Source organism: Ambystoma mexicanum, chromosome 2p (genome assembly GCF_040938575.1).
Source record: "Ambystoma mexicanum isolate Mex_15411 chromosome 2p, UKY_AmexF1_1, whole genome shotgun sequence".
Taxonomy (NCBI): domain Eukaryota; kingdom Metazoa; phylum Chordata; class Amphibia; order Caudata; family Ambystomatidae; genus Ambystoma; species Ambystoma mexicanum.
This window is the reverse complement of record NC_090923.1, coordinates 1299810781-1299836307: the sequence shown is the minus strand read 5'-3', so window position 1 is coordinate 1299836307 and position 25527 is coordinate 1299810781. Positions and strand designations below refer to the sequence as shown.

The 25527-nt window shown below is 46.8% G+C and overlaps 1 protein-coding gene across 1 annotated transcript in view; it reads right to left on the bottom strand.

The window, feature by feature from the left end:
* Window positions 1–25527, bottom strand: part of EIF2AK1 (eukaryotic translation initiation factor 2 alpha kinase 1) — a 1543308-nt gene that overhangs the window by 449213 nt on the left and 1068568 nt on the right. Inside the window, exon 11 of the mRNA XM_069645632.1 lies at window positions 8373–8479. Coding sequence (XP_069501733.1) covers window positions 8373–8479 — 107 coding nt within the window. The remainder of the gene's footprint in view (window positions 1–8372; window positions 8480–25527) is intronic.

Below are 25527 nucleotides of genomic sequence, written 5' to 3'. Positions count from 1 at the left end.
CCAGCTGCTGTAACAGGAGCATTGATGCCTGCTGTCATGATGCCTACCCCCGGGCATCAGGACCAAGGCCCTCAGCTCCGGGAGCAGGCATCCAGCCATTTGTTTAAACCTCAGCAGCCCCCGCTGGGGGCTCTCTGGGTTCAGTCCTGGCGCCAGGCTCATCATAGAAATCAGTCCTGGCGCCATAGGCGCCAGGCTGATAGACTTTACTTACCTGATGCAGACCATGCTGCAAAAGAGTCCAAGCTTACATGAGGCCTGGATGTGACTATTTTGTTACAGGGACTATTCTTTACTCGGGCATGGCTCTAGGGAACTTCTTACCTGGAACTACTTTGGAGGCTATTTAAACCACACCCGAACAGCAGCACATGTTTTGTGTTATTCTGCATCCAGCAGCTTGACGCTCACCGTGCCTGCGGCCAGCATCCAGTCTTCTGCCACACCTGCGTGCCTGCAGCCAGCATCCAGTCTTCTGCCACGCCCTCCTCGAATCCGGCGCTCCTAGAATAAACAAGAGGAAAAGGACAAGGTCAGAAAACGAACTTATTTCAAATTACTCACCTAATTCCGGAACCATTTCATCTCCGGACCTGGAAAGTACATCAGTCCTGCACGCGTCGCTTCGCCAGCTCCAGCACGGCGCCATACTCACCAGTTCTCACTGCATCTTTCGATCCGGCACTGTCTCCATCATTTCTTCGCCGTAATCCGGCACCTAGGGGACACAAGAAAAAACAAGGTGAGCCAGGGGAATCAACAAATACAACCTCTTACCACCATAAACTTACCTGATTTACCACCGGCGGTATTATTCCATAACTCTCCACATTTTCATATGCCGCATCTGTAAAGAGGGAGAAAAACAACACGTTAATGCATGCAATAGTTACGGGACAGCGTTGGGTAACACAGACTCTTACCTGAACGCCAGCAGCAGCTACAAGACCTTCTTCTCACAAACTCAGTTGCAATTTAAGGAAGGAAGGGGACAAGAGTGAACATCGGGCACATTGAACTCTTTGAACTTGATGCTTACCAATCCCGCCAGGGACTTCAGATTCAATACTTACCAGAACTCTCCCAACGCCTTCAAACCAGTGAAGTAACTGGTATCTACGCGCCCCTGCAAGACACGCAGGATGGAGAGCTCATCTTTTACGAACATAAGGTGAGGTTACTAAGGGGATATCGGAGGTGATTAGTGGAGGAGAGCGAGAACAGTTGGGAGGCCATCACTAAAACCCACAGGTGGTTAATCCCTGTCTCCACTTGCAGGAAAATACTTCTTCAGGTCCAGCAGACAAGACTAGGCGGGCCAGTCCAGACAGTCATCTCTGCACTACGCATCACGTTGAAGGAGACCGCAGCTGTCCGTGTCCAATCGACACCCCTGTGGGGTCCAGGTGAGCGTAACACCTGGAGAGATTCCGACCCCTTTTGTGGAGACATACCTCTGACCAACCAGTCGTCCAGATACGGATACACACGATGCCCTTCCCTGCAGAGGAACGCAGTCACCGGAGCCAGGCACTTGGTGAACGTCCTTGGAGCCGACTTGAGCCCAAAAGGCAGCACCCGAAACTGGAAATGTTTGTCACCGACCACGAAGCACAGGAAGTTGCAATGTTTTTGCAGCATCGGGATGTGGAAGTAAGCGTCCTCGAGGTCCAACGACGACAAGAACTCCCCCAGTTGCACCGAGCGAATGACGTCCTGTAACGTGAGCATCTTGAAATTCTGGCATTGCAGATTCTTGGTCAACGGCCGAAGGTCGAGAATAGGGGGCCACTTTCCATTTGGCTTTTTAATTACAAAGAAAACAGAAGTACACCCCCTGTCCTTGTTCCAAAACCAGGACTGGTTCTATCGCCCCTTTTCCCAGCATGAGACGCACCTCTTGCCGCAAGACTTGGAGATGCGGCTGCGCCACCTTCAGAGGAGGAATAGAGAGTTGCGGATGACGAAACTTCGAGTGGCTGTGTTGCACTGCATCCAGCACCCAACGGTCCGTTGTAATTAAACGCCACTCGTCGACGTATTTCGCCACCCTGCCCCTTAGCTCATTGCTGTGGCTTGGACTGCCGGCCTCGAGCAGCCGAGGAGGCTGGACCTCTCGTTCGCTGCCCCCGATAGTCTCTGTTCTTTTGCATGGACGGAATGAACGCTGGAATCCTTGGGATTAATAACTGGGGCGACCTTAACCCCTGTCGCGGGAAGCAGCAAACCTGGTATTTCCAGAGGCCCCTCGAAATGGCCGAAAAGGGCAAAAAGAACGGCCATTCTGCAGCGTACCCACAGACCTCGCTGTATCAGAGTCCTCCTTCATCCCCTTCAATGTCTCGTCAATTTTTTCCCCAAACAACTGTCCACCTTCACATGACATATCGACCATTTTATGTCAGCACAGCCATGCCTGCCTTCTAAGCACCACTCCATTGTTGATTTGTTTGAATCCGGATTCTGCCAGGTCCACCGCAATGTTAATGCTGTGGTTAGAGGCTCCCTCTCCCTCCCGAACCAGCAGCATAGCCTCCTTGCGTTGTTGCTCCGGGAGATGATCCAAGAGTGGAGCCAACCGGTGCCACATCTCCCTGTCATAACGGGCCATAATGGCCAAGGAGTTGTCGGCCTTTACAGTCGTGGCGCCCACCTTAAGCACCTTCTTGCCAAACGCATTCTGCTTCCGGCCTTCACTGTCCGGGGGCGTAGCACACTTTTGCTGACACCTTGCCTTTCAACTAGCCGCCGCCGCCGCCACCACCGACTCCGGCGTGGGCTGCGACATGAGGCATTTGGGTGAAGATTCTGGATGTTTAAACTTCTTCTCCAGGCGCCCCTTCACTGCCAGTTCCGAGAAAGGAAGGTGCATCGTGCGCAGGCCCTCCTGCCAGACGTGGTCCGGGACGTAGAAGACCGCCTTCCATCGCTTCTCCATGTGATCAAAGGGAAAACAGTCCTTTCTCTCTTCTTCAGGAGTAAGGACAAATTCTTGACAAGCCTTTGCCATCATCGTGTTAAAGGCACCAACATTATTCGGCAGAGACGGCTGAGTCGGGCTACTAGGAGGATCCACTTCAGGGTTCGTATCCCACATATCAGCCCTCCTGGGCGACGAGGACCCAGTCGACAGCATGTCACGAGGAACACTATCCGGATCCGAATCCACTAGTTCCATCTCCTCCGGATGACCGATGGGAGGCCTGAAATGAACCAGCGGCGGCAACGGCGGCCGAACTGGATGCGACCTCCTCGGGAGACTACTCGGCCGAGCAGCATTCACCCCTTCCGTGGGTCGGGGCACCACGCCCGGAGCCACAGGACGCTTTGCATCCTATTGTCCCAACAACGACTGCAGCATGCTTAGCACCTGCATGGACAGCACAGATTGCGGAGTCACCAATGGATACTGTGGAGGGACAGCCCCAACCCCCTCCAACGTAGACGGCCGGGTCGGCGGCACGTCTAAAACAGACGGATCGAACAACGGCACATGTTCTTCTTCCTCTGTACTGGAGTCCACAGGATACGGTGTCTGGTCCTGCTAAAGAATATCCAACGGAAGCAAAGGCCCAAAGCCCGCCCCCGGCTGCCACTGCACCTCCTTAGGCAACAGACCATCATCGGCCACCGCCGTCGATGAGGCATCCAGCCCGGTCGTCGACGGAGCCAACGTCACCACCGTTGATGAAGGAACAGAAGGCAGCACCACCACCGTCGACAGAGGTACTTCTGTTGCCGACGCCTCCGTCGACGGAACCAAGGCAGTCACCGGCCTGGCTTTCTCTTGCGAAGCAGACCGCTTGGAGGACGCACCGGAACAATGTTTAGAAGACTCACGGCCTGAGGATGACCTATGGTGGTCCTTCAGCGACGAGTGCTTAGCCGATGACGACTCGCGGGCCTTCGCCTTCTCCTTCTCCACCGGCGAAGTCATCTGCGACATTGCTGCCGACTTCTTGGGCCTAGCACTCGCTTCTTTTGACTTCTCCGGTCGTCTTGGCTTGTCCAGAGGAGCCACCCACCCCTTTAGACTGATGCAACCTGGATCCAGAGGCCCCACTGCCTCCTACCAACTCCAACGCAGGCACCCCCGCGCGTTGCTTCTTGGAGGGAGATTCCGCTGACTGGGACCTGGGGTGCGAAGACAACATCTTCACCGCCGTAGTTGAGGACTTGCTCCCATGGGTCGAACCCACCTCCGAACCCGGGTAAATACCCTTGTTGAGCCAACAAATCAACCAGTGGTTATGGTCCTTCAGCGTTTTCTGCGAAAAGCCTTGACAGATGGAACAGTAGTCAGCGGAATGATTGGCATAGAGGCAATACAAACAATCCGCATGGCCAGACCCCTCAGACATTCTTCAGGCCGCAGGTCTCACAAGGCCTAAACAACGAGTTTCTCTGGCCCACAGAGGACATGATGGCCAAGTACCGAAAGCATGTGTAGAACACGAAGAGTAATGCACTCGAGAGCAAACACAAGGTGATCCCAACAGTTTGGAGACAGTTGAAATCTGAAGGGAAGGCGCGGGGCAGGGCTATTTATACCAGACGTTCTATTGGTGTAGCCTAAAGCACCCAAAAAAAACATCGATAAGACACTAAGGGCCTCATCATGAGTTTGGAGGCAGCCATGCCCTTAACAAGGGCATGGCTGCCTCCAAACTCGGGTCCGGGTTCCTTGAATGGGGAATTACCGGGCCATTCCAACCTTGGAGGACCCGGTAATTCCTCATTCAATGTACCCATCCCCATTCCCATTCAAGCCCCCATAGGGCTCAATGGGAATGGGGAGGGAGCTAACAACAGGTCCGTTAATAACGGGCCCGTTGTTAACTCCCTGGTCCCCTTGCGGGACCTGCAAAGGACGTCTGGTCCAGAGCGGGTCCCGCAAGGGAACCTTAGTAATAGGGCAGAATGGGTTTAACGGCACCGGCACCTTTACCAGCACCGTTAAACCCATTCCGCCAGGGTCGTAATGAGGCCCTAAGTGTCGAAGTTTTCCATAGAAAAACACTATGTCAAAGTTACCGATGTTTCCCAGCCTGACAACGGGAAATATTCACAGCATGTGAATCCATGAAAGATCCAATGCTGGAGAATGTGAACTGATGAATTTTGACCGTATAGTGGACGGGCCCTGGCGGGAATAGTTCCTTTTATTTCCTTGAACTTGTTTTTTAAATGGGTCTTTTAATGTGAGTGTTGTGAGCATGTATTGTGTAAAAATACTTTGTGTACTAAAAACACAAATAAAATGAAAAATGTGTAGCATCTTTGAAAGTTGGAGGAGGAGGACTTTCCCTGTGAGGTACCCAACGATGGTGATTGGCTGCCTGACCATAACTAGAGGAGTGTTGTGGGCCCTGCCCACTGAACCTCCTTGTATTAAAAGACCCCCTTTGGACAAAAGACTTGTTGGATAGTTATCCAAGAGATTTGAGGGTGTCATATTCCTCTTTGGCACTTTTAGGGCATGTTCAACTTCCTTACCGAACAGGACATTAGGTTCATTGACACAGTTTTCAGATGTTGTGACTTCAGGGGCTCTGGGACTGCTTCAATCAGTTGTTCTAGCTCATTCTACTTATGGCAACCAAAGCTAGCCAGTATGGTGGTGTTGGCTATTCTAGTCTGGGGCAGACGTGGAAGCCTCCTTTCCTCTGAAGGTGTAGATTTCTTTGCTCTCCTTATTTGGTGGGGCCTCCGCAGAGGCCAAAGGTGTGCCTGCCCTTTTGCACTACTTTTTGGTAGTGTGACAACAAATGAATCGGGTTTAAGCTGACCCCTGATGTACAGAGGGTCTGTAGGGGCTGGCCTGAATAATTTCTCGATGCGAGGATGTACCACCCTCGTGAGGTTTGGTGTAAGAAGAGAATGCTGAATGCGTCTCTGAATGGATTGCAAGAGGGGGAAACATTGTGTGGCGGATTTCTTGTCGTCAAGAATGTCCTTCACGAAATCCTTGTCAACCTGGATCTCCTGGGTGTTTATTTTAAAATGTTGGGCAGCTTTGATAAGTAGCTTATTATATTGGAGCGGATTGTTGACTGCTGTGTCAGCCACTAGCTGGTCTTGATGGTCTGGTGACTGGATGACGTAGATCTCATAATATTGGTCCTGGCCATCCTGGGCCCCTTGATCTCCCCGAGATGCAGGGTCCTAACACCCTGAGGGATCTATAATGTAGATGTATTGATAGGGGTCATGGTACTGAGTGGTGGCTTGGATTTGGGTGGAAGTGCTGGGCTGTGAAATGTTCAGACGTAGCCTCTTGGCAGATCGTTCATCCCTGGCCACTTCCTTCTCTGTAGGGCCCTAAAGATTTTTAAGTTTCTTGGGGTGCTTGTCCATGAAGTCCACAAAGCAGGACATCCTCCTTATAATTCTATTGAAACTCTCTGGGGTTCACTCAGTTGATTTGGGAAATACTGAGGGGGTGGGGGTAGGGGTGTGATGCAAGGGTCTCTGTTCCTTGTGATGCATAAACCCTGAAAGGGTGTCTCCAGAGGGAGAATGGCTGCTATCTTGGGAGGTAGAGGGCTGGGACGGTAGAAGCGAAGATTTTACTGTGTGACGTTTTTGACTTTAAAAGGGTGACCATGAAGTACTTTTTGATAAGTTTACTCATTTTGGACGGGGACTCGACGCATGCCCTTGGGCATTTTTAGGAGGGCTTTTTTAGGCGCAGTGTCTGTTTCGGAGGCCTGATGTGCTGCGAACGCGAGCATGATGGCCCAGAGGACAGGAATGACTTAGAGGGCCTCTTCTCTGACACAGCGTGGCTCTCAACGGTCGACAAAGTGGTCGACGATCGGCTGTGGGGTGTGTTTAGTGTGACGGAAAGTGTGTGTGCCTGAGCCGCCGGGTGGTGCCTCACGTCACATGGCCTGCTTATTGGAGCCCGGGTACCCATACACGGGATATCATTGAACCCCAGTCGCATTCGGTGTCACTAAGGACGTTGATGCTGCTCTCGCTAGAGTCCCTGGCCACATCTATGGAGGCTTCAACCTGCATGACCTGGGCAGCCCAGCGATTGGTCTGACAGTTCTTTAGGGTTTTGGGATGGAGTAGTCTGCAGGACTTGCAGTTTTTCTCAGGGTGGTCCTGTGGCAGACAGTGATGGCACACCTTGTGCGTGTCCAAAGGGAACTTGCTGTTGCAGGGCAAGATTTAAAAGGCGTATTTTATTGCTAATGAAAAGGGCAGCGTGGCGACAAAAGGGAAGATAAGGGGTCAGAAGAGGAATTCTCTAAAAGGGTACAAGTATATGACCCCCCCGCTCTCCCTTCTGTGAATGGCTGAGGCCTGTGTAGGCTGCAGTCTTCGTTCGTCGATACAGTTGAACCTCATCGATGATGGAGCCGACCGTGGAAGGCCGCCGAAGCAGTTGGTAGTGCATCAGTCAACGGGCGGTTGTTGGAAGGATAGAAAGTAAGTCTAAAATTAAACTTTGTATAAGCAAATGCGTTAGCCAGAAAGAACTCTGCAACTAGCGAATGACCACGATGGCGGATAAAAACAATATGAGGGACCTCGACGCGTGAATGACCATGGGTACAGTAGACGTCACACTAGGGCTAGTATTAATAGCACGCCCAGTCAACGCCCCTTTTCCAGTTCCAGTTCAGGCCTATGCGTAGCATACGATCTAAGCAGAACCACAAGCCTCAGAAATATATATAACAGATATTCCTCCCAGTCATGGAAATGTGAAACTGTCTCTTATCGCAGAAAATATTAAACAAATACTGGGCAGAGTGCAGACTTCAGTGATTGAGACTGCTGGAGTGACTAGAGAAGATGTATTTGGTGTCCAAATATCAACTGTCACCTCAGAAGCAGAGCGAGACCCAGATATTGAGAAAATATTGAAACTGCAGTAAGACCCATCGAAGACGACTGAGCACTCTTGCAATGGACACATTGATTGTATGAAAAGTTTACAACTAAAAGAAATCTGTCCATTTGAGAGGTATTTTTTATATATGCACAGCAGATCCATGAAATGTTGTCTAGAGTACTTTGATAAAAGCAGTTTCATAAGGACACATGAGATGTTAAAAAACAAGACAGAGGCAAAGCCTTTTCTTAGACTGCAAATGGCAACAAACACTTCCCAAGGGCATCATCCAGCAAACACATTCTTATAAGTTAACAGCTACAATTGTGTTTTTGTTAAAGAGGTAGGAAAAGCGCACACATTTCATATGACAAAGGATTCCAAAAGTGACAAATAACTCTTTATCAAGCCAACCTTGATGGATATTTTATTGTAGTGCAAAAAAACAGATACAAAATACCAGGCCAGCTGCTGATTTTCCTGTTTCCACAATGGGTTGACTGGATGGGGGTGGTAAACTTACTTTGAGGTCTCTGTGCAGGATTCCCATCGTGTGTATGTAGTATACACCTTCCAATAACTCTTGTAAAATTTTCAGCGTGATTGTGGCATCCACCAGATGGTAAGGATCTGAAAAAAAAAGTACTGTGCTATAAATACATACGTCATGACCCTGTATAACATACCAATGATCACCACATAATAGAAGATGTTTGACCTTCTAGAATCATGCTACATCAAGTTGTCTGCACCTCTAGGTCCTTCACATTTCCAGTGGCAATGCAGTTAATTTTCTGAAATCTAGATCTACATTGTAGTCCTCTCACTTGCTGTCTTGATGAACAGGGTGCTGTGATCACCATGTTAAAGGCACATTCGAAAGCAAGCAATCAAGGACACACCCTTATAAGAAGTCTCCCTGATGTCAGAAATACAGAGGGGCAACATGCTCAATCAACCCACTCACTCAACCGAAAGTAACCGTACATGCGTGAGGCTCCATGTACAACCGTACCAACTCGGAGCACAAGGCAGCCTCTAATCTGACAAAACACACTCCCAGTGAGCAGTAAAGTACATAACTGTAATCTACATTGTTCTCTCTTACACAAGGATTCAGGTTTCTTTCCTTGAGTCTACAAGAGGGCCTAGGGTTTGTTTGCGCTCAGTTTATCACTCTCTTTGTAACCCTATTATCCTAACTGCAGAAATGTTCCATTCCTTATCTGGGCACCAAGTTTTTATACTCCTGACCACCCAATGCCTGGACCAGTGTCTGGTCTTCTTCCACAAGGCTGAAGAGGTTCACTTCCCACCCACCCACAACCTCGACCCACAAATATTCTTTTCTCCAACTACCAAGTACAGGGATGATCTATATAAAAGGCTGGGGTTGGCGATAATATGAAATATAATTTACACACAAATGTGAACAGATAACTATAGGAAAACATTGTGAAAACCGTCAGAAACTGAAAAAGGGGAAAAGATACCGATAAAAATACAAAATACAAATGGCAATGTGACAAAGTAAGTGCACTTTGTAGGTGTTGGTTTACAGAGTAGCAGAGTGCATGCTGGAAGGTATATGCAGAGTGTGGCACGGGGTGTGTAAATTCATTTCTAACTGGCCCCATAGGTCATCACCGTAATCCAGTCTTGGATTTTAAGCTAACACCATTTTTGATTCTGGGACTTCTTGTTTCACTTTTCATATTTTTAATAGCATTCATTGTGTTGTCCGATAAAACAAGGACTGGATAAATGTGGCTCTAATGACATGCGGTCAGTTCTCATCTATGCAGAATGTAATTTATGGTGTGCAGTGAATGCATCTAGTTAGGTATAATATTGGGTATTTCTAGAAGTACAGGCAAAAAGGAACAAACATGAATTTCTAACTGCAGTGCAAGGCTATCTTTCCCATTTATTGTTGGCAGTGGCATTGTATTGCAAATTTTCGCTGAATGAAGGTCTCCACAGGCCGCTTTCGCCCAACATTGTCATATCGGGAAACAACGCCTGCGCTTACATCGGCGGTGGTGACATGAAAGATAAGGTAAGAAGGGGTTTTGGGGAGGGGTAGGGTTATGTTTGCGTGGGGTGTGTCTCATCGGACGAAGGAGGAGGGTGAAGGAGTTAAGCTCAGCACCAGCTCGAGAGAGAGCCCAAAGCTGGGTGGGAGTAGGGTCAGGGGATAGACTCTAGAGCCAGTCCATGGTTGGAGGCAAGGAGATGAGGAGGAAGGGGAGCCCTGAGCCAATCTGAGGGTGGGAAGGAACTCAGAACCAGCCCAGAGGTGGGTGGATATTGTAGTTGTTGGCAACAACACAGGGTTACAAACCCATGTCAAAGTGTTTCTGGATGCCACTTTGCAGCAGATTCTGGCAAGGGGCAAGGAGGGAAAGGCAGCAAACTGTCTTTTTCCTAAACAAATAGACTGTTAGTAAGGTTTGGCTACAATCTACACCAATAAAATAAATGGGCTGCAAAAGATATACATTTAAACTTCAGCCTGCACTATGGATTCCCTACCCAGAGTGGCGGACCAAATGAATGACTCTGGACAAAAGGATTCACTTATTCCTGCCAAGTCCAGGTTCTGGTTCTATCCCAGCTGCTTGGGCCAACAAAAGTCACTCACTGTATTGGGGATGAAGTGCTTACTTGTCTTTCCCTTTTTCGGTTGGGCGAGAGTCCTTCCTGTCTGGGTTTCCCAAACTCCTCTATGAGGCTGCGTTCTATGGCCAAACAAGGAGCAGGGCTCAGGCTATGGGTAGAATCAATGCCCAAAGCTTCTGGTTCAAACGGGTATGGTTCACAACTAGAGAAGAAGATTTTCCACAATGTCACTGCCTTTCTGTCGCAAGGTCCTAGCTCTGGCATCCCAAAGTCACTCGCCTCTGCAATGTCTTATCCCATGCTGGTACCTAAGAGTTTCTTTCTGTCCCTTTTCACTTTTCAAGCTTCACTGCACCTGCTTGATGCTCCATCACATTCTACTTCCTGCACCTATTCCCAGTCTCACACTTCTTAGACACAGTTTGCCTCCCTGACCACTGCCACGTCAGTCTTCTCAGAGCCTGATCTGCTCTCTTTTCCAGCCTCCTGTTTCTCAACACCTTGACTTGGCACAGACATTGACATGCCCTTCTTTTCAACTTCCCTTCTCTGTTGTTCAGCAACGGTAGCTAGCTCAGGGGTTGATACACCCTCTTACCTAACCTTTCTCTGACTCTCCACCTTCTGCCACAGAGTCTTTTCCATCCTCCTATTGATGTTACTAACCACCCTCTCCACCTGAGGTTTTATCCAGCCTCCATCTCCTGCTTGCCTCAACCTTCCACATGGTCAGCTCTGCTGCCTTTTCTCCAAAGCTCTCTGCCAACTCTCTCCACCTGCGGTTATCACCTCTCTCTTCCTCAAATCTCTCCAACCAGGACATTCCTCACTTCTATCTTCTTTGCCCGTTGTGAGAAACTTGAGGCTATTCTCTCAACTAGACCTCGAGAATCCCTTAATCAGGGGTCTAGGAAAGGGCTGGTGGTCTCAGATTCAAACCCTGGGGGTGGACGAGGGAGGGAGGATCACCTGGGTAGGGAGCCCGGGGGTTGTGCTCAGGGAAATACCCCAGGTGTGACGCAGTATTATATCGGGGAAGAAGGAGAGGACGAGATCCCCGAGGACGTTGTAGGTTGTTCCATATCTATCTCCCTTCCTCCCAAGGAAGCTCCCTTACTAGAATCCAACCACTCCTACACCTCTGGTAAACGAATTAAGAGCCCAAACTCTGTTACTGTAGGAAACTACCTCTCTCAGAATCCCTGTTTTCCTATTTCCTACCTGAAAACTCCCGGTCATTCTTTTTCAGGTCCATCTGGTTATTATTTCCCGAACTCCCAATCTGCATTAACAAAACACTACTGTTCCCACAATCCCCCCTGTCTATTTCATAAATCCTAACAAATGCTAACCCCCCACCCTTTTCCGATACAAACACTTTCTGACACTGTAGAAAACAACGGACTAACACTAGAGCCGTTTACCTGACATGTCCCGACATAAAGGTCAGGCAAAGTCAGGCAATTGACCAGAACCACACACACCTTTCCTTTCCCCACAAGGATAAAAGGTGGAGGACGAGAGCACATCCGGAGCAAGGCAGGTCGCACAACGAGACAGCTATCCCAAGGCAGCAGTCCAAGAGGAGGAGAAAGGCTGCGAGAACCGAAGGAGTAATAAGGTAAAAGTGAACCTCAACTTACATGAGCACCCCTTAAATATTTTGGGGTACCCTCTGATCACGCTCAAACCAGAGTAAATACACCCCTCTAGGGAATTAAGGTCATGAGTCTATCTTGCAAGAGAACACATTTTAATCTTTACAGATCATGAGGATTGGGGGCCGACCAGCCTTCTGTCATCCGTGGCTGGCTCCCTGTCACGACCCTCACCACAGACCACCACTGGCAAGCCCACTTGCCAAGTGGGATCAGGGCTCGGGTCTCCATTAAGGCCTTGAAGGCCTGGCATCTACTCCCAAGGCTCTCTTGGAGCCAGTCCTGGCGCCTATGGCACCAGGCTCATACACCTTGAAGAACATGAGTGCAAGGGACTACTTTTTCATTTGGGGCCTTCAGCCAACATGGAGGCACCCACATAGCTTGGCTCCTAGGAACCAAGCTATGCGGTATAGTGTTTTGGGTGGGGTGGCCTAGGGACTACTTTACCTGGACTACTTTGTTAAGGCTATTTAAACCACACCCGAACAAGAAAGCACGCTTCACGTTACTTTGCAGCCTGCAACGTGACGCTCACCGTGTCGTGTGATACCCACGAGCCTCGGAGAAGCAAACCTGCAAGGAGACTAAAGGAACATCGTTAGCAGCATCTTACCTGCAATCTCCATCTGTTTATCCGCTCTCAGCTCCAGTGAACAGCTTCCTCTGGAACCGCATGCCTTCCGGACCGAAAGACCTGCAAGAGGAAGGAAAGGACAATATTAAAGAAGGCATATTAGACATTGCGAGCTGCACAAGAAACTTACCTGGCTGGTTGCCTCCCGGCCGGCATCTCTCTGGTATTCCACACACGCTGGGGAAACACTGGGACCTGCAAGGAAGGAAGAAACAAGCTAGCAAAGGCAAGACAATGCAGCACTTCGCATAGCGCTTACTTACCGTATCGTAGCGGACATCACGCACCATCATTTACCAGCGAAGCTCAACTCAGCCAGTTCGCCGTGCTGAAGCTCCGCACACCTAAGGGAGAGAAAAGAGACATTATTACACACAGAAAGACATGCAAGAATAACAATGCTATTTAAAACAGCTGCAATAAGACCTACCTGAAAGACACCAAACGGGCCTCCGTCAGTGAAGTAACTTGGCCGCACACGCCCACAAAAGACAAAGCGCCCCTGCCAAGAAGGCAGGACGGCAAGCACGCCTAATTCCACAACAAGGTGAGGAGAGGGCCCAGAGGGGCTGAAGTCACACGGGGTGGTGGGAGGATCTTTACCTCAGCCGGCCAGTCTTGAACACAGTCCTCCTGTATTTTTAGGCGGAACCTTCCCCGCAGACCACATCTGGGAAAAAACTGGGAAGAAGATACCAGCTAACTTCCCAGCTGAGTTGCGTCCCCATGGATACCAGGTGAGCGTAACACTCCCAGGTCCTGAAGACTGGTGCTGGGCCTGAAATACTCTTGACTTGGTGACTGGATACCGGCAGAGCTCATCCAAAACTGTTCTTCCATAAAAGGGATGCTGCAGTTCTTCTTTCTGGCATGGCTGGGATCAGTTTGGGACAAGCTACATAACATTATGTTGCCTATGCAGGAAAACATTGTCGCTCTTGTTTAGCATAATTTGCTATGTTATAAACATTCATACATAAACACATTTTCCCGCCATTCTCTCAACACTTAAATCAACATAATTATATTTGATCTGGTCCAGTAATTCCTACAAAAAACCCTTTTTTTCCTAGTACTCTGTATGTCATGCTGAATCTTTTTTAGTCTCCATTGGCTTGTGATGGACAGTAACAGCTACTGAGTTACCTCGTGCTCTCGGTCAGCCTGCCTGTAGTCTATTTTTAGCACAGGCTGAATTCACTGTGTGCTTTGAGCAAAGCTAACTACAATTTAACAGTTTTACAAATATATCCATCTAAATAGTTATTTTCACCTTATATTTCAATCCTAACTATCTTTCTTTAGTGACCCTCCTCCTCCCTGGACTCTTGTAGTGCTTAGAAAACAGTTAATAGAAGTGTTGCCTAATTCTAAAGTGCTTGGAAAACTTGGGAATGGACAAAGTACTAGGCTCCTTCCCAACATTCCCCCCTTTCGTTACTTCTACAGTAACAAACTCATCCCCACCCGACATATCTATAACCCCAGAAATATTAGTTTGAGTTTCGCTGTTTATTGTATGGCAAGGTGTTTTAGATCCCCCAATTGATACCATCATCTTTGCACTATTAGGGACTATAGGAACATATCATTGGAGACCCCATTCAAATGTGCAGAAGAGAACCAAGAAGAACACGATCACAGGAATCAGTACGTTTACTGCTGCCCCCAGCAATGACAGCACCCAATCAAAGGCAAGTGATAGCCAATCTGCGTTCTGAACTCCGCCTTCTTTCTTCATTTGAACACCTAGATTGTGCACCGCCTTGATGACGTGGGATAGTGACCCATTCTCAACATCCTCCGGGGGTAGAAAAGTACAGCAGCTGCTTGTACCACAGGAGCCAAAAAAGATGAAAAAGAAAGTCTCTGCTGAGCTACAAAGTCAATACTTGTCAGGTATTCCTCTGAGCAGTGTGGAACAGTCTATTGAGACAGTTTCAGCTTTTCTTTCTTCCCCGCCGTTGAAATAGTCCTTTTTCTGGCAACATACCAAATTCCTGTGTGATCTGCAAGCTTCCTTCTGCTTCTTTAGGTGCTAGAGTGGCTGTTGGCACCTCGACAGTCATTTCTTCTCCCTTCAGGTGTTCTTCCAGGATTACTAGAACCACCGAGTGCAAGGTGGCCAGTGAACACTTGCCCCTCCAAGATGGTAGGAGTTGCAGGTAGGTTTGTTGGCCACAAACCCAGTAGTAATCCATCACTGTTGCTGTACCTTTCGTCATACCAGGGATCACAAGGGTGTGGTTGCAATGTGTGTTTGTGCCACCAGGAACTGTTCCTTCATTACTAAAATAAAGTTCAAAATGTTTGGCTCTATCTATTCGCACTGGCTTCTTCATTGTTGCAATTCGTGTCAGCCTTGTGATGTGTTGGGAGCATATTTGCGCACACATAGTCTCTATTTGGGATATTGCTTCTCCACTGTACTCGATCAGCCCATCTGCCAGGTACATCACTGTGGTGCCCTGCCATTTGTCATTGCCATTTGAGTAACCTCCCAATGAGAAATATGGTCCTTGTAGACACTGACAGTATTTTGTATTGCCATTGCATAATGCTGGGACTAGATCAATGCTCTTCAACTGCACACTATGTGCCTGGAATGTGCCCTTCATTCCGTATAGTGCAAGATATAGCCAGCATTGTGCCTCTGTAATTGGGACTGGATGTGGAACTAAAACCTTAGGAGCCCCTGATGTGTGACGGATAAGTGCACACATGTAACAGATTTCTTTGATTATAGATCTTCCTGCAATACGCATATCAGAGAACCAGCTATTCAATATTTCTAAATTCTGGATGTCAGAAATAGTATCAAAACCCAACTCCTTATATAAATCATACGTCATTCATACTTCCCGTTTCATTCGTCTAAGAAAACTTGTAGGGGTGCCCGGCAAAAAGTGAGACATTTTGTGATTGTGTTTTTGTTTCATAGATATATTTATACTAGCATTATTTTTCAACTGTCCACACCTCCCCCCTTTATATGGCCACCCCATAGAACAGACATACCTTCATCCACTCCAACAACCACGACCAGTGGCATACAAAACATCATAATACTACTACATTTGTAGACTAAATAACATCTTTATTTATCATTATCCCTACATAACAGAGGGGTTGTCAGCCATCTTTGTTTATTCCTGGAGAGGAGAAAAAAGGTTACCAAAAATAGAAAGAGAAAGAGAAAGAAAAAGAAAGAGAGCAAGAGAGAGTGAGAGAAGGAAAGAGCAAGAGAAGGAGAGAGAGAGGGAGGGAGAGAGAAGGAAATAGGAAGAGAGAGGGTGAGAGAGAAAAAGATACCCTTTTTCCAACAGTGCCGACCGGGTTCAAGACCTTCAAAAAAAAAAAAAAAAATTGCCAAACGATGAAATAGAAAAAAACTATGAAAAATAAAAAAAATTTAAAACTAAAAATCAGGCGTGTGCCACTGCACACCACCCTGGCATGAATCCTCAAAAATGTCTCTTCTTTGGCTATGCCCTTACTCGACTTTGCCTTGTCTCATGTGCTCTTCGGACATCCGAGAGATGCACCCAATATCTAACTCCTTCATACGGACGGCGAGAGCAGTACAGGATACCACCTCATTTGGACCTTTAAACCTGGGGCTGATCAGTTCCTCAGATAAGAATGATCCAGTTATAATATGGGCAATGCTGTGTATGGAACCATCGTCTCGCTTTCTACAGGGGTGGTCACTATTTCTCCCCCCCTTTACTGCACGCCACTACCGCCCCTGTCCCCATGTCAATTATTTATGACCCATTAACATATAATATGTCTCCTTCCGTCAGTGCATGAGCCGTTCATCAGAGTTGGAAAATAAATAAAACTCTCGTATATAATACAGAGTTGCTAAAACAGGGGCCGTGTAAATAGCTTGAGTCCTCAAATTGTCTAGTCATTTTGTCAATCCATTAAAATGTACTTTTAAGTCCTCTGTCCTTCCATGAGATTTTGTAACAGTGGCCTTGTGTAGACTGCGTAGTCTAGGATCCATGCCCTACAATAATTACATAAGCCCAAAAAACGGCTACATTTCCTTCACAGTACTGAGCCTAGGGGCGGTTCGTACTGCTGCCGCCCTATCTGATAATATTTTCCCCATTACAAAAATTAGTTGTCCCAAGTATAGTCACTCCTGTTGGCAGTATTGTAGCTTCTTTGTATCTGCCTTGTACCCTTTGTTAGCCGGCAATTACAATAATGCAACACAATCCCTCCTGCACTGATGTTTATTTTCACTACATCCCAACCGATCATCCACATACTGGATGATTTGTGTTAAACACCTTACTTCAATGTAATCTGTACTGGGGTCACATCTCCCAGTAACCCAACATCATGTGGATTAACAGTCCATAATTGTGCTGGCACATATCGCATGTCCTCCTCAAAAAATAAAAACATCTGAGTTACCACTGCCATCAGGGGGGCACTGTACCTCCCTATACTGCACCATATCATCACAGGGGATGCAGATTTCCATAATAATCTCCCCATTTTGTTCACTGTCCTCAAATAACTCCTCACCAGTTATTTTCTTTATTTACACTTTCGGGTCTGTATATAATATTGTGCGCCACTCGCAACATGGTCTGTTTCAATTAGGACTACTTATTTGTCTGACACTACTAGTCCTTGTAAATCTAATGACAATATTGTGCCTGCCACCATCTCGGGGGGCACCATGGGTCAGAAAATAAAATCTGTAGGTACTTGCCAACACTTTGTCACAATTTACGGCACTGCTTTTACTAATACCTCAATACCATTAAAATGAATATATCTAGGCCCAAAGGAACCCCATGGACTACTGACTCCCTTGCTATTGCATTGATTATTACCATTGCTTGAGCTACACACATCATTGGAGTGGAACACAGTATCCCTTGATCTGTGAATAATAGTTATATTATTGTACTGAGAAGATCCCTACCCAAAAAGTTCACAGAGGAACTCTCTGAATATAACAAGGGGGGTTGTACTACCTACCCTCCCACTTTTATATCCAGCTCCTCAGTGTATGGAACTGTATAAATAGTCCCAGAGAATCCCTGCATGTAAAGAGTTTTACCAGATAATGGAAAGTTCCCCTCCATGATGCATGATTTAGTTGCACCTGAATCTACCATAAATATAAACTGCCTGTTTCCTATTTCCTCCTCCACCAAGGGCTCCTTTTCAGGGTGTGCGGTTATCAATAGAATTGGACATGAAAGTGCTTTCTGTGGGCTGGCCTAATCAGAATATGTATTTGTCCTGGGGAATGAAAAAGGGCTACCTCCACCATTGCAACTCCTTGGAATTGGGCACCTGTTCCCCCTGCCATTCTGTTAAACTGTGTTCCCTCACCCTGCTGTAGTTGGTGCCCATGTTGCCCTTGCCTTTCAGCCCCATAAGGGAACTGATTTTGACCCCCTCGCCAAATTGCTATTTTCTCCTTCCTTGAGGTCCTTGGGATCCCTGCCCTGGAGTTGATGGCCCATAATTAGATCTCATCCCAGGCTTGTTCCTGCACTCCCTTGCGAAATGCCCCCAATTCCCGCAAGACGAGCACCGTGATGTTCCCAATCCTCCTCCCTGGGGCCCTATACCCCAAAGATTCCTGCTCTTACTCCTCGAAATCCTCCTTTTCCCCTTGGTGCTCCTTCACACTGCCACTGTGGGTTGGGGTACTGTCCTTCCCACCCCCACCCCATTGTCCATGTCCTCCTTCACCCCATAGTGCCGCAGTTGTGGCTTTCCCAATTTGTTGAGTATCTTCTGCCCTTTCACCCTGAGCCAGTGCCTTCACTGGTGCTTGAACGACAACCTTATTTAGTTTCTTTTCCACTATTTTTGCCACGTTTGTTTGCCGATTCTGGACTGTCTCCCTGTCCCGCTCCTTGATTCTCTTACAGTTGTGGAATATTATACTTTGTATCTCTGCCCACCCTTTGGCTTCAATTCCCACAATTGTATCTGGACCTCTTTTTGGTAGGCCATCTTCACAATAAAATAGAAAAATGGTACTGTCTCAACTCTCCACATTTCCTGTAACTTAAGAATAAACCTAACTGGGTCCTCATCATCGCCCATTGTGCACTGCATTAAAGAATGTGAGGGGTATCTGGGTACATCCTTCGTAGGGCAGCCCATACCCTTGCCCTTACCTCATCAAAGGCTGCTCCATCATGTTAATTATCTGCAAGACTTACCCCAGCCATTGCCCATATGTCCCCAGCTTGGTCCCCAAGTATGGTGACCAGTAAACTCTTAAGGTCTCCTACTGCTAAGGCTACCCCTGCTGTTTCTTTTTCAAATTCATAGATCCATTTACTAGCTCCGGTTATAAGCTGGGGGGAGAGCTTTACTCAAATTATTTTTGTCCATTTGAGGCCATGGCACATACTGCGTTATCCCTACTCCTTTATGTATTAGAGGCATCAGCATATCTATTTTGTTTTATACCCCTTTAGTATTATTCTGATTTTGAACTACCATGATTAAATTTGGTCTATTTCTTGGTCTGTCCCTCCCCACTGCCTCTTGTGGCAGGGACGTGTTTCTCACTGTCTCCTCTCCTTGATCTCCTTCTTGCCCTGCTTCTTCATTATTTCTACCACCTTGATCTTCCCCTTCATTTTCCCTTGTTTCTTCTACTTCTTTTCTCAGCACCGTCCATGCCCTCTGCCCATCATTTCTTTTTCAACACAAACATTTTTTATTGCCCCAAGGTTAAACCGGCACAAAAAATCTCCTGACTTCCAATCCCCTATTTCCTATACTGGTACCCTTATTCCTGGTGATACTTCTTCAGGTTCTTGTAACCTGACCAACCTTTCCTGTAAAGCTCCTAACTCGCTGCCTATGTCTACTTGTGGACCCTCCGGGTACACCAATGCTACGGCATAGTAGAGCTTGTGGATGTGTTATATGGAGGTGAAAAAGCTCTTGATTCCCCCCCTGCCCTGGTAATTCTGTTGACACTCTCTCTACCACTGGAGGCTTATACACTGGGTTTTTATACCCAACTGCAGGTTTAGGCTTTATGGGGTATATTCCCTTACATTCAATCTCTTTTTTACCTTCCTGTTCTTCCATATCCTCAACTAATTGCCAGAGATCTAGAATATCTTCTCTTTTTTGGAACTTGTTCCCTTGATATTTTGCTGCTACAAAGATGGACATTTTTTCTAGCATGTTTCTGTTATGGTGGCCCTGCTCTGGCCAGGAGCAGGACGTCCCCCACCTCCTTTGTTTGTACTATCAATTGTTTATTTATTCTATCACAATACAGTGGCAGAACCCTATGCATGTATTTTATTTGAGTTTCTTCCTCCATAATGTTGAGCATGTCCCTAATGCTTCACTTAAACCCTACTGCTATTCTTACGTGCTTCAAAAATACAGATCAACCCATGTTTTTCCCCCACCACCTTACTTTTTCTCACTTAGATTTCACCCCCACACACCGCAACTCGTCCACCTTCCTTCCTTTTATACCACAAAAGACAGCAAGAGAAAATATAAAAAAAATTACTACAATCCAGGCTCATTCCTTATACCGAGCCACTACTTTTGTAATAACACTTATTGCTTTTATCGTCAAGAAGAATGTGTGGTACCCTTGCCTTCCAGTTCATATAAGCTGGAGAGCCCTTTTCTTCCCATTCCATTATAAAAAGTAGAAAAACAGAAATACGTGACAATTTCAATACATGATCCACTTTTTATCCAATCTATTCCTTTACACATCACCTGAAATCAAATCCAATCTATCCTATCCAATCTTATTCCTTATCACCAAAAGTCCTATTTTATACTGTATCACCAATACTACATCACCAAACGTCCTATGCCATAATACATCACCAAGTCCTATTCCATGGATTCCATAGACCTTGTACATCATTCACATCACCATACTATCATTCACATCACCATATCATACATACTTGTTCCCATTTTATCACTTGCAAGAGTATTGCCACCTGCGCGTGCTTCACTGGAGTTTCCCTCCGTTACAAAGTCCCATGCTGGCCTGTAATTCTGGGGCCACGCCCTTCTCCATTGAGCAGAAAGGATTTCTTTAAAAATGGCTTCTACTAAAGTCGCTCAGGTTAAATGGGTTTTTTGATTTGGGAGTCTGATCACTACAGATGGGTGTGGCTGACCTGCATGGGGCTTTGCAAAGTATGGGGGAAGAAACTAAGTATCACGTCGAGGTCACCACTGAAAGTGAACCCCAATTTACAGGAGCACCCCTTCAATATTTTGGGGTACCCCCTGATCACACTCAAACCAGAGTAAATACACTGCTTTAGGGAATTAAGGTCACAAGTCTATCTTGCAAGAGATAACACATTTTAATCTTTACAGATCTTGAGGTTTGGGGGAATGGCAGATGACTCTTCCATTTCCGACCAGCATTCTGTCGTCCAGGGCTGGCTCCCAGGTCCTGAAGACTGGTGACTGGATACCGGCAGAGCTCATCCAAAACTGTTATTCTTCCTGGTGCAGTTCTTCTTTCTGGCATGGCTGGGTTCCGTTTGGGACAAGCTACATAACATTATGCTGCCTATGCAGGAATACATTGTCGCTCTTGTTTAGCATAATTTGCTATGTTATAAACATTCATACATAAACATATCTTCCTGCCATTCTCTCAACACTTAACTCAACATAATTATATTTGATCTGGTCCAGTAATTCCTACAAAAAACCCTTGTTTTCCTAGTACTCTGTATGTCGTGCTGAATCTTTTTTAGTCTCCATTGGCTTGTGATGGACAGGAACAGCTGCTGAGTTACCTCGTGCTCTCTGCCAACCTGCCTGTAGTCTATTTTTAGCACAGGTTGAATTCACAGTGTGCTTTGAGCAAAGCTAACTGCAATTTAACAGTTTTACAAATATATCCATATAAATAGTTCTTTGCACCTTATATTTCAATCCTAACTATCTGTATTTAGTGACCCTCCTCCCCCCTGGACTCTTGCAGTGCTTAGAAAACAGTTAACAGAAGTCTTGCCTAATTCTAAAATGCTTGGAAAACTTGGGAATGGAGAAAAGCACTAGGCTCCTTCCCAACAAAGGAGAGAAGCGACCATCCCCTTTCCGACTTAGACCCGCAAAGCCTCCGTGGAAGGAATTCTAAGACCACGAACAATAGCCAAAGTGTGTTGCAGCAGATGTGACCGGTACACGGAGCACGCCTACGCCGATTATCAGGACAGAAAGAGATGCTTGCTACTGTGGCATCATCCTTGACTCCAGATACAAGGAGAGCCAAGCGGTTCATCACAGCTGGTGAGTCGAGTGGAGAACCGAAAAGAAACCGCACTGTGTTGAACGAAAGTTGCAAATGGCAAATTAAGGAAAGTTCAAAAACTGTTAACATTAAGGGAAAACTATCTGCAGAGGGGTCCAGTACTACGTGGGTGCTCTTTCAAGAGACCCTAGTTGATCCAACATTTGTTGAAACTACCGATACCAGAAGGCCCTAGGAAAGCACCAAGGAAAAGGTCAAAGTGGTCATACAGGGGTCTAGCAAAAACCCCTGTACAGTCGAAAGTCTTTGACCTGCACGAAAGCTAAGGAAGATGAATCCTGCATAGTGAGAAAAGAGAAAGAACTGTGCGATTGGCAAGAGTTGGCAAGAATGAACCCGACGGATGGATGCCGGTGGAAAGGGGCGAAGTCTTAAGTCTCAATGAACAGTGCTGAAAGGAGTGAACCCGACAGATTAAAAAGACATTAAGACATGTGAATGCGAAAAGGTGAAATTGTTTTGGACTCCAAGCCATAGTGGACCCGACAGAGGGAGGCTCCTATTCGAGAGGGGTCTGAGTCCGGAAGAGGGGATCCATGGGTGAAAAGCCAACATCCACCGACACGTGAAGCTAACAGTCCAAGTTGTTTGAATACAAGCCATAGTGAACCCGACGGATGGAGGCTGAGATTCGAGACGGATCTCAGCCCGGAAGAGGGAGTCCCAGGGATGAAGAATCATCCCCCTAGTGCAATCAGAATGGAACTTTTGTTTATTATTTCGAACCCATCAGGCCCTCCGAAGCAAGAAACTTAACCACCGAAGCTCCTGATATCGCTAGAAACTTTTGTGGATCTGAACCCGGAAGAGGGGGATCCAGGGGTGAAAAGTCAGCACCCAACGTACATGCAGAAAGGAACTTTTTGTTTGTTATTTTGAACACATCAGATCCACGGAGGCAAGAGACTTTTTGTAGAAAAGAGACAATCATCAAAGATCCTGATATCTTAGAACGGAACTGTAGTCTCCTGCTGGGAAAGCTTGAGCGTGTGCTGTGCTCTGGAGTTCCGTCTTGTCCCGTGCTCAAAACATGGGGAAGGAAGACCCCCGGCTACCACATCCTGACTTATCATTTGTGAAAACTCTTTCTTTCGTGTGAACCCTATCCCACACTCTTTTTGTATTTAGTTATAAGGACTGGCAATAGTTTTTTTTAGTACAGGCCCTTTTATTTGACAAGACCCACTAGGACTGGCTTATTATTATTTGATGGTCGTATCTTGCTCACATCTTAGATTTAGGTTTAGATTAGGCGTTTTTCCAACCTACCTATGCAGTTTAAACACCCTTGAACTGTGATTGCTTGGTTCTGTCTTTACTATTTCCACCAAGAGTTCCTTACACCATATATTGATCTGATCCTCCACCCTACTCCCATTGATGTTCCCCTCCCCTTCACTCCTTTTACCCTCCTCCTCATTCCTGCTGATGATCTTCATCCTCACTCCTCATCCTTATCATTTCGTCTGCCTCCCCTCTCCAAGCCCCTGCTTCAACCTCTATCTCTACAAATCAGGATAGGATACACCCCTGCTTTCTCCAGACATCGGTGTATTCAGCAACTTCCCTGCCACTCCACAGTGCTGCATCCCCTTCATCTCTGCATGTCAGAATGAGTCTTCTTTAATGCCATGTAATGCTATCAGAGCCCCACTGTCCAATCTACGGTGCCTGAAGCTGAGAGAGAAATGCATTCCATTAAGTAGTCATCTGTGCAGGTGTGCCGATTCCCTTATTTCCTGTTAATTTTCGCTTTAAAGGTGTCCTAATTCTCTGGCCCTCTGGGTCAGAATGACAATATTTAACTAACCTCCCCATTTAAGGAACTATGTTTCCTGACAAACACTAAGGGCACTCACCCCATGATCTCCCAGGGGTTTGGGTCCTTTGGACAGGAAGGAACCTCATTAAGGGCCATATTACAAGCCTCTGACAAACCGAGGTATTTGGAGAGGTTGGCCAAGGGATACCCTCACACTGCCCTCAGGCCCAGCGTCACACGATGGATGGTGGCATCTGTGCCCTTTGCCAACCCAAGCATCACCCCCAGGAACAGGCAATGGATTGTATCGCACAAGACACATTAAAGTTGCCTTTTCCATTTTCACGTATGCGAACATGGACCTCCCACTTGCTTGGGATACAGGACACTATCCCACTGAGCTTAGAATAAGAACCAATGCTACATAAAGTGTGACTGTTATAGCTGTCCCGTGCAGAATACAATCCGTAGCACTGGTCCCTAAATGATTGTGAGCAAGCAGCCAATCAAGTTGATACTATAGGAGCCATCAGGTCCCTTGTTGTAAGCAAAACCCCTCACCCCATTTCTGGGTAACTTGGAAGGAGTAAGCATCAGTGCGTGTGGAACGTAACCACACCACTCAAAGGAATATAGCTACCTGCTACCTGCTAAAGACTGAAATAAGTTACATAACAAAAAAACGGATACAATCAAGACTTACTTTTTTCTCTTTCGGTGCCACCTCATACGAAAGGATCAACAAGTACAGGGGAAACTCTGTAAAGAAGAGATTCATGCTTGCAGCAATACACACACAACAGCACAATCACTTGTCATTGGTTAAAGTTAATACTGTGTTATGGGAAGAGTTTTTCTTATGATGGAGAACAGTAGGGAGAAAACTAAAGAAATCCATGGAATGCTGAGGTACCAAACAGGCAAAAGTGTCTTATTTCAGCCAACTGACAACAATCCTCTGGACGAACTCTGAGCGTACTAGGCTTTCTGTTTCCAGTAACATGACCCTATTGATAGGGGATGGGAACTCCTCTCAGCCTGGGGTGTAAGGCCTACCAGGGAGAACTCAAGCCAGTCTTACTCCACAGGGGGACATGGTAGTGGGGAGGGTCCATTTCCTGGTTCCTCCCCAAGTGCCAGTCTTTATATGTGTAATGCCAATTTGCATCATCCCATAGGGACATAAAATAAGAGCACAACAAACAAGGAATGAACTTACCTTAATGGAAATCAAGCCCTGGTCCAGTAACACAAACGTGGGCTTTGTACAGCGCAGGATGCCATTATTGCAGCACAGCGGCCAGGGCTTAATCCGCTCTTGAAAGGATTCTGTAATTATGCACCCTCCCGGGCAGGGAACACAAGGTCAGATTGGCAAGGGCCCCATAACCAACCAGAGAAAGGGGACAGGGATAAAACAACCCCAAGGAAGTTGTGGGTTTTTTGGATAAGGTCAGAGGAGAAAGAGGTGGCAGACCAAGAGACAAGCAGGAAGGAGGATAGTGGAGTGGATAGTGTGGAGGTGATCAATTGAGCAAGTCAAGTATTGGTTAGTGAGTGCAAATGGTACTTTTTGGCAAGTGTGGGTAAGAGTGGGAGTGTAGGGAGAGAATGTAAACTGAATGTGAGACTGAAAGAGGGGCCACTTAGAAGAAGGTAGGGTGGAGTTATAGT